The sequence below is a fragment of the Carassius gibelio genome, chromosome B14 (assembly GCF_023724105.1).
Source record: "Carassius gibelio isolate Cgi1373 ecotype wild population from Czech Republic chromosome B14, carGib1.2-hapl.c, whole genome shotgun sequence".
In the NCBI taxonomy this organism is placed as follows: Eukaryota; Metazoa; Chordata; class Actinopteri; order Cypriniformes; family Cyprinidae; genus Carassius; species Carassius gibelio.
This window is the reverse complement of record NC_068409.1, coordinates 29,299,316-29,308,667: the sequence shown is the minus strand read 5'-3', so window position 1 is coordinate 29,308,667 and position 9,352 is coordinate 29,299,316. Positions and strand designations below refer to the sequence as shown.

At 38.1% G+C, this 9,352-nt stretch overlaps 1 protein-coding gene across 1 annotated transcript; it reads right to left on the bottom strand.

The window, feature by feature from the left end:
• Positions 1–105: 105 nt before the first annotated feature.
• On the bottom strand, positions 106–8,359 carry LOC127971174 (17-beta-hydroxysteroid dehydrogenase type 3-like). Its single transcript, XM_052574016.1, has 4 exons — positions 7,762–8,359; positions 4,877–4,923; positions 2,479–2,554; positions 106–2,388 (listed from the first exon to the last, which is right to left on the bottom strand). The coding sequence occupies exons 1-4, from the start codon at positions 7,910–7,912 to the stop codon at positions 2,240–2,242; spliced, it is 423 nt and encodes a 140-aa protein (XP_052429976.1). The 5' UTR covers positions 7,913–8,359; the 3' UTR covers positions 106–2,239.
• Positions 8,360–9,352: the final 993 nt, after the last annotated feature.

The window sequence follows — 9,352 nt, the reverse complement described above, 5'->3', positions numbered from 1 at the left end:
CAAGAAAGAAATTATTTTAAAAACTTTTAACTGAACAGTTTTTTGCATCACAAAAAAAAAGAATTTTTTTTTTTTTTAAAAAGAATTACATTACTGATATTTGTGATTTAAAAAAAATATGTTTCTATGTAGTTATTATGGGTAATTTTCTATTACTACAATATGTAATACCTGCAGTTATTTTCAAAGACTAATACTTTATTAATGAGAGCTGGCAGTAGCATATTCTTTATAGGCTTTATAATATTAAAAGCATTAGCAATGACTGTATGAACCATTGGTAACCTCACTTCTTCTAAGTCAGAGGTTTCAAGTAGCTTGCAGGGTATTTGGCTGGGCAGAATCCCGACATTGTTCACTGTGTTTAAAGTAAAGTATAACAAATTGGATTAGCACAGTTGAACATGTTAGAACTTTAAAGGGTTAGTTCACCCTTAACTTCGCCCATAACTTACTCACCCTCAAGTCATCCAAGGTGTATATGACTTTCTTCTTTCAGACGAATCCAGTCAGAGTTATATTAAAAATTGTTTTTGATATTTCAAGCTGTTTCACGGCACCCAGCAGATGTTGCATGCATCAGTCCAAAACAAGTTAAATAAAAATCAGTCATCCATGAAAACAGTGTCCAGCATTAGATGTATTTTTGTAAGAAAAATGTACATATTCAAAACGTAATAATCACTGTTGTACATGGAAGCAGTTCGGGGCGGATGATGTATGGAGGTCAGCTTTGTGCATGTGCCGCTCAGAACACTGTTTTTAATGGAAGGGCACTTTATATATAACTTTTTTGCAACACCCACTGAGTGCCATGAAACAGCTTGAAAGATAAAAGATAATTTTCGACTGGATTCGTCTAAAATAGAAAGTCATATACAGGTGCTGGTCATATAATTAGAAGACCATCAGAAAGTTGATTTATTACACTAATTCCATTAAAAAAAGTGAAAATTGTATATTATATTCATTCATTCAACATTGAAGACACCTGGTGCCACACTCTAATCAGCTAATTAACTCTAATTAACTCTAGTTCTGTGGACTACACAATCATGGGGAATACTGCTGACTTGACAGTTGTCTAAAAGATGTCCAAGCTCTGTGTCCAAGCACATTAATAGAGAGGCGAAGGGAAGGAAAAGATGTGTTAGAAAAAAAGTGTACAAGCAATAGGGATTTACGGCACCCTGGAGGGGATTGTGAAACAAAACCCATTCAAAAATGTGGGGGAGATTCACAAAGAGTGGACTGCAGTTGGAGTCAGTGCTTCAAGAACAACTACGCAGAGACGTATGCAAGACATGGGTTTCAGCTGTTGCATTCCTTGTGTCAAGCCACTCTTGAACAACAGACAGCATCAGAAGTGTCTCGCTTCAAAAAGGATGGGACTGCGGCTGAGTGGTCCAAAGTTATGATCTCTGAACATTTTGCATTTCCTTTGGAAATCAGGGTCCCAGAGATTGGAGGGAGAGAGGAGAGGAACACAATCCACGTTGCTTGAGGTCCAGTGTAAAGTTTCCACAGTCAGTGAAGGTTTGGGGTGCCATGTCATCTGCTGGTGTTGGTCCACTGTGTTTTCTGAGGTCCAAGGTCAATACAGCCGTATACCAGGAAGTTTTAGAGCACTTCATGCTTCCTGCTGCTGACCAACTTTATGGAGATGCAGATTTCATTTTCCAACAGGACTTGGCACCTGCACACAGTGCCAAAACTACCAGTACCTGGTTTAAGGACCATGGTATCCCTGTTTTTAATTAGCCAGCAAACTCGTCTGAACTTAACCCCATAGAAAATCTATGGGTTATTGTGAAGAGGAAGATGCGATATGTGAGACCTAAGAATGCAGAAGAGTTGAAGGCCACTATCAGAGCAACCTGGGCTCTCATAACACATGAGCAGTACCACAGACTGATCGAGTCCATGCCATGCCACATTGCTGCAGTAATTCAGGCAAAAGGAGCCCCAACTAAGTATTGAGTGCAGTACATGCTCATACTTTTCATGTTCATACTTTTCAGTTGGCCAAGATTTCTTAAAATCCTTTCTTTGTGGTGGTCTTAAGTAATATAAAAATTTTCTGAGAAACTGAAATAAATACTAAAAGAAATAAACATTTGAAAAAATATCAGTCTATGTGTAATGAATGAATATAATATACAAGTTTCACTTTTTGAATGGAATTAGCACCTGTACACCTAGGATGACTTGAGTAGTTCATTTTTGGTGAACTAACCCTTCAAATAAATACTTTGGCACATTGAGACATCTGATGCTGACCTAAAATACCAATATCCAAACCCTTGATGTTTTCATTAATGTGTCCATATATGTCATCTTTGGTGAAGTCAGCAGCTATTACTTTGACTTCCTGTCCTGTAGTGAGCTCTGTCAGAACAAGAAAAGAATGCTGGTGAAACTGAGCTCTAAGATTACAGACAAGTCGAGAAGCTGGAATTCCAGCAGTAAATGCTTTACCGATCTTCCTTGCTGCTCTGGCAAGTTTCTCTTGATTTCTGCTGATGATGATCACACTCATACCTAGTTTGGAAAGCTGTAGAGAAACACATTTTTACAAGAACAGCCTAGTCTAATATGAGGCAAGAGCTGAATTAATTTCTTCCTTTAATGTTGAAAACATTTGTGCTGGTTAATATTTTTGTGGAAATGCTCCGGTTACTGACGTATGCTCAGTTCCCTGAAATAAGTGAATGAGCATTGAGTGTATGCATGGGCAAAACTCCTGTTTTACTCTTTACTGACGCCTGATTTGTTCACATTGATGTAGCTGCACAAACCAATGGCACTTTAGCCCACCATAAGGGGTGGAGCCAACCTGTATATAAGTCGGCTTGCAGTGCCATTCATCAGAATGTTAGACTTATAGATCATTGATTTGGGCAGCTTATAGCGGGCAAGTGACACAACAGTCGTTCCCTTTTTTAGGGAACCGAGGTTACGTCAGTGACAAGAGCATTGCCTTTCTAATGTTCACTTCACGTTGTGTGCTTTGAGCAGATACAGGATCTCCTGCTCTGCAAGCCCAATCTCGGAGCACCAACAACAACCCCTGAAAGCCTGAGCACATTACGCCCCAAGCTGGTAGATGAGAGGTCTAATAAAACCACTTTGCCCAAGGAGAAGAGTGGAACATCAAACAGACAGGCAGGCGCACAGATCTCACCAATAGATATTCCACTGGACAACGCCCAGGAAGTGGCCATCCCTCGTTTAGAATGGGCCCTCACACATATAAGGCATTGCAAACCTTCTGAAAGTGCACGAGGACAGAGCCCCCTCCTCTTCCTTTCTAGTGCATAATGACGGCTTAGGAAGCTTGGGGTCCAGCACAACTCATGGGAGGAGACCATGATGCTTCAGAAAGGGGAAGTGTTTCACTGCCCGGGAGCTCTGTTGCAGCCCAGATTCAGATTTGCATTGGGGTTGAGGCTGCACCAGCTTTGGAGCCTGAGTGGTGGGGTTCTTCTGGCGGCTTGCAGTGGCTTGGGGAGGAAGTGACACAGTGCCTGAGATGTCTTCTGAGCCTCCAAAAACCTCACTGCAAACCCGTTCACAGCGGGGCCGAACAGAGCCAGATCTGCTGCTGTGCACAGCTCTTTGAAAGCCTCCTGGTGATCTTGGCCAGACACATCCATGCTGCAGAGAAGCATTGTATGCAGTGCTGACCTAGCCCAGTCGGCTGCTCCATAAACCCTATTGGCCAGTGCAGAGGTGGTCCTGCAGAGCTTATAGGGATACGCTGCATGGGCCTTAAACAGGAGGGCAGATGATGGGCACAGATGAGCTGCAACCACTTCCTCCAGAGGGGGGAGCTTGCTGTATCCCTTGTCGTCAGTGCTGTCAATGATGGTTAGAGCTGATGCTATAAAGGGATTTACTCGGGCCTAGTAGGGGGTGCGCCACATCTTGGAGAGCCCGCCATGAACCGCAAGCAAAAACAGGGTGGGGTGTTGGTGAGAGAATGGTCGACAGCTTCCCGGCAGGTACCACAATAGGGCCAGATCCTCCACCTCTACTCTAAGGAGAGTAAGGAAATGGGAGGGCTGAGTGAGGAGGACCGCCTTTACGGAAAAAGGCGATCCACGAGCAGAGATAGGAAAGTCTCATATTCTCACAACGGAACCAAGAGACTTCAGAGAGTACATCTTCTGTGTGTGCATTGCAGAGACTCACTGTGCCAGTCCATCTCATGCAAGGGGTCCTTGCATGAACCACACTCGCGGCACAACATATGAAACAATGCGACTGAGAAATCTTTAGGAGGAAGTGATGGCCACAGTGAGTCCTCAATGATTCAGGCTTCTTCGACGGCGGCGAGCAGGGCTGGTGTTTCTTCTTGCTTGGCTTCTTGACTTTTTCCAGAGTCAGCAAAGAGATGATCCTTGTCGCTGAAGGAGAATGATCTGATGAATGGCGCTGTGAGCCGACTTATATATATACTGTAGGTCTGCTCTGCCCCTTCTGGCAGGCTAAAGCACCATTAGTTTTTGCAGCAACACAAACGTGTACAAATCTTCAGTACAGAGTAAAACAGGAGTTTTCCCATACATAAACACAATGTGAATTGAACATTCAAAAGGGAACTAGGATGCATTTTTCAGATTTCTTTGATGAGTTAAAGTGCAAAAGAACAGCATTGATTTGAAATATAAATATTTATAACTTTAGAAATCTCTTTACTTGCAATTTTGATCAATTTAATGCTTCTTTGCTGAATAAATATTATGTTTACTGTTACCTTTTAACCCTATACTTGCATGACCTTATACATGATAATTGAACTAATCTAATATCTAATCTAAAATCGATATTGTCACAGCAAATCACAGTTTCCACAAGGTGGTTTTCTTGTTACCTCTTCTGCATATGCTCTTCCTATTCCATCTGACCCTCCAGTGACCACTGAAACAGATGAAATATTCTGTATTAGACTGGAATGTATGAATAATAATTTAATGTTACCTGTTTCTAATACACTGAATATATATATATATATATATATATATATATATATATATATATATATATATATATATATATATATATGTAAATAACTATAACCTGTACATAATTTACATCTGTATTACAAAAAATAAGCTTTTGCATCAAGTGTATTCAGAACATGATAGTCAATCTGTTTCCTGACACTCTCTTTGAAAATCTCACACTTCAGAGGAAAGCCAGTCAATGTCTGTTTGCTTTAACAACATTCTTGAACAGATTGTGTGTACCCACCAATTCACTAAACAAACAGGGAGCATGGGTGGTGCATATGTGTGAAAAGTCATCTTCTCTCCACCACTGTTTGTCCATCTGAGCAGTTCACATTGGTGTGGGAAGAAAAGGGGTGTTGGAGGGCTAGTGGGATAGCCAGTTTATAAAACAGAGGAAATTATGTAAGATGTTATTACCATTACTTTCGTAGACTAGAAAGGTTTGAACTAAAGTTTGTGTTGTCCTCTGCGGGGTGAAAATGGCTTTTTTGTGTCTTTCTTTCACATTTCCCATGCTTTCGTTCTTTCTTTGTGTCAATTTTCTTGGTGTACAAGAAGTACAAGTAGTACCCTGCTTTAAAATCTCAGTGAAATCTTAGATAAGTTAAATATTTTGAATGTTTCAAATGTGAACAATTCAGTCTTTAGTTGGCTTGTCTCAGTTTTTATTATGTATTTGGGGAAGTCGGGGCCTAGTGGTTTGAGAGTTTGACTCCTAACCCTAGGGTTGTGGGATCGAATCTCGAGCCAGCAATACCACGATAGGTGCCCTTGAGCAAAGCATCACACCCCCAACTGCTCCACAGGTGCTGCAACATAAAATGCTGCCCACTGTTCTGTATGTGTGTGTGTGTGTGTGTGTGTGTTCGTTCATTCACTGCTGTGTGTGTGGACTTTGTATTGTGTTAAATGCAGAGCACAAATTCTGAGTATGGGTCACCATACTTGGCTGAATGAGACGTCACTTAAAAAAAAAAAAATATTAAAATGATTAATTACAGTGGTATAGAAAAGAATCACCCCCTTTAAAATAATCACATTTTGTTGCTTTGCAGCCTGAAATGAAGATGGACATAGTTTTTGTTTTATCCAGCTGTATTTACTGAAATATTTAACTCCAACATGTCAGAAAGAAAGAAAAAAAAAAACAGATTCACTTGAGTTGGAAAAAGGACCAACCCTTCTACAAAATGACATGTAAACTCAATCAGGTTTAGCTAATCACTTTCTCAATGGCACACAAAGCCATTTAAATTTCAACTTTGGTAATCTGTGGTCATTTTGATGAACTCAGGATGAAAAGATCTTTACTGGAGCATTTCATTCCTTGGTAGTGCAACTGAAGCAAACAATCAACAGCTCTCTTGGATAAATTTATTGCTCATTGTTAGTGAATAAATTGGTTCTTATTGTGTTACCTGTGTTTTATATATTATTAATTGTACTTGCATTACATTGCATTGAAACATAACTTATATATGTGTGTCTTCTATAACATATAACTCTCTCTCTTTCTCTCTCTCTCTCTCTCTCTCTCTATATATATATATATATACAATTATTATTATTATTTATTTATTTTTAATTCTTGTGATGGCAAAGTTTTTGAGCAGTCATTATTCCTGTCTTCAGTGTCACATGATCCTTTAAAAACCATTCTAATATGTTTATAATGTATATGAATGCAAATCTTACAGCATTCAATCGTGCACTCATACAGGCTGAACCGATATGCACAACATCTTGCAAAACTGTCACGATTATTTATTTAAAGTGAAAGGAATAGCAGATGTATTGTCCCTAAACATTCTAGAAAACACCCCCCGCAAAGGCACATTGTAATGCACAGACTCTCTCTCTCCCTCACTCACACACACACACACAGACAGACAGACACAGACACCAGGAAAAACATTTCAAAGCCTTAAAGTGAAAGAATAGTTGCAGAAATAGAGAAAAAGTAATGTTAATTTGATTTCAAATGAGCAGGAACAACCATTCAAAGTCAAGAAACATAAAAAAAAGTAATAATGTCCTGGAACATACTGTTCTAATTGCCTTTTGTTCTCTGCTTCTCTCAGTGCCGGAATGGAAGGGAAGCTTGGGAAAAAAAATGGCTGGAATTGTTGTTTTTTGTTTTGTTTCTGAACTTCTATACACAGTATGAATTCAAGAAAGCCATAAGGATGGTCACTCTTTTACTAACAATAAACGTGCTGTTTAGGAAATCAAGACATTTTGTAAGGGACAATTTAAAGTAAGATGAGAACCTTGTTCCTGGGCCAAAACTAAGGCAGTGATGGTTTGTAGGAGGGCTACATGGTTCACTCTCTTTCACTCTCATTCTTTAAATCCATTGTTCTCAACCAGGGTTCCCTCAAGGTACAGCGGGGGGTCAGTTCAGAAGATATAATTAACCTGCATTTTCTAAAAGGCTTAAATCATGACATTTCTAACTGCTAACTGATTTTAAAATGTCAAACTAATGAACTTTTAAGCAATATTTAATGTATTCATTTGAAATTATATTCTTAATGAAAGCTATGATAAAGGGTTACCAACAAAATTTAGCATTTTTACATATATTATTTAGCTTACATGTCACAAGTTTAGAATTACTACTTTCTCTCTTATTATTAATTTTTTTGCTAAAATCTTTCATGTATAAAAAGGTTGGTTTATATAGAAAATGCATGCTCAACACAAAAATACAGGAAATAAAATGTAAAATGCTGGTGTTTCTCACCTGCCCATTTCCCTAGTGTGGTGAAAAAAGACTCAGGAAGAGGACAGAAGAGCTTCGGGACAAGCATCATAAACAGGCATACTAATTTCCCTCCAAAAACCAGGACAGCACAAGTCCCGGTAAAAATGAAGATAATCTCAGCGAGCGTCATGACAGCAATTCTCAAGGGTTAAAGTGAGTCCTTCCTGCTATCTTGGCCCCTCTTTTAACTGCCACGGTTCTCTTATTCTCTTATTTAATCTGACTACAAGCTTCAAAACACAGTGCTGACAGCGCCCTCAGCCAATCAGAATCTACTCTGCCCTTTCTCACCAGGATAGAATTCACATTCCTATTTTTTGTGACTGTTGTGGCATTTAATGTGAGTAAGCTCACCTATTGTTATCCAAATCAAAGAGAGGAGGGAATTTGTGTCACAGAATGTAGGCTCATTCCGGACAGAGGAATCACATTTCAGCACTTAAATCCTTTCACACTGCTATCTTGATCTTACAGAACGGATTTTAAATTTTAAATGTCTTCAATACTTTGGCAATATTGTCACTAAACCAGCCAGATCAGTGATATAATTTAACTAAAGGCTCCCCAAAACACCAAAGGTTAAACCTAAAGTCACTACTTTAGTCACTATTGTCCCAAGCTGTTGAACTCTCTAACAAACTATAAACTATACCTAGCACTTTTTTTCATCTTGTAAAAAATTCTTATTTAAATTCTTAAAAATTTCTTATGTTATTACTTGTGCATGATAATCTTTTTTTTTTTATTCTATCATTTTAATTTTACTTAAAGGTTTAGTCATTTTTTTATTCATTTATGTCTATATAGGTTAAATTTATTGTAGTAATTTTAATAACTAATGTAATAAGGCATTTTTTAAAGGGATTTTACAGTTTGTGAATTTAAATCTGGGTGATGATAGGGTGATATTTTATTGATCATTTATAAGTAATAAGCATCCAGATTCACCTATTTGTATCCACACTTACCTTTTTTTCATGGAAAAACAGAAAAGTATCATTAATTTAATCTTTTACAACATGATTTACTCTAAATGTGCACTACTTACCTTATTTGTTGACATTGTGCTTTCACAATTATTAACATTCGCTCTTTATTTCATCATCGTAATAAATACCATTCTCTTGCTCTCATGAGTCCTGCCATATGGAAGCATATGGGTAGCAATAATCAATTTGGGATGTAATATGCAAAATGCATTTCTGTATTTAAATATACATTTTCCAATACATTTGTGCAATGTTTAGTGCAAAATGAAAACGAAAATTAAATAATTTGCATTTGCCATTTCATACACCATTTTTAATATTTAAAATGAATACTAATTTTAACGCTTTATAAGTTGCAAAATTACAATGAAAATGTATTACAGAAATGATTAGATATGTCTAACATGTTCAAGCAAAAACTGTGGCAAAATGATCATTGCGGGAGGGGTCAGACACGTGATCGGCTCTGAGTGCATTTTCAATGTGCATATTGAACTTTGCTACATTCATTGCGGGACATTGAATGAAAATGCAATCGTAAGTGTCTTGACTGTGAGTGTTAATGTATTTAAGAAAAATAG

Bases quoted from the DNA above. Each gene is read 5' to 3' on its own strand.
- LOC127971174 (XM_052574016.1), bottom strand. From the start codon at position 7,912: ATGACGCTCGCTGAGATTATCTTCATTTTTACCGGGACTTGTGCTGTC. The intron at 2,555-4,876 runs GTAACAAGAAAA...GTTTCTCTACAG, and splicing joins GAAGAGCATATGCAGAAGAG to CTTTCCAAACTAGGTATGAG. The intron at 2,389-2,478 runs GTAAAGCATTTA...TTGTTCTGACAG, and splicing joins CAGAGCAGCAAGGAAGATCG to AGCTCACTACAGGACAGGAA.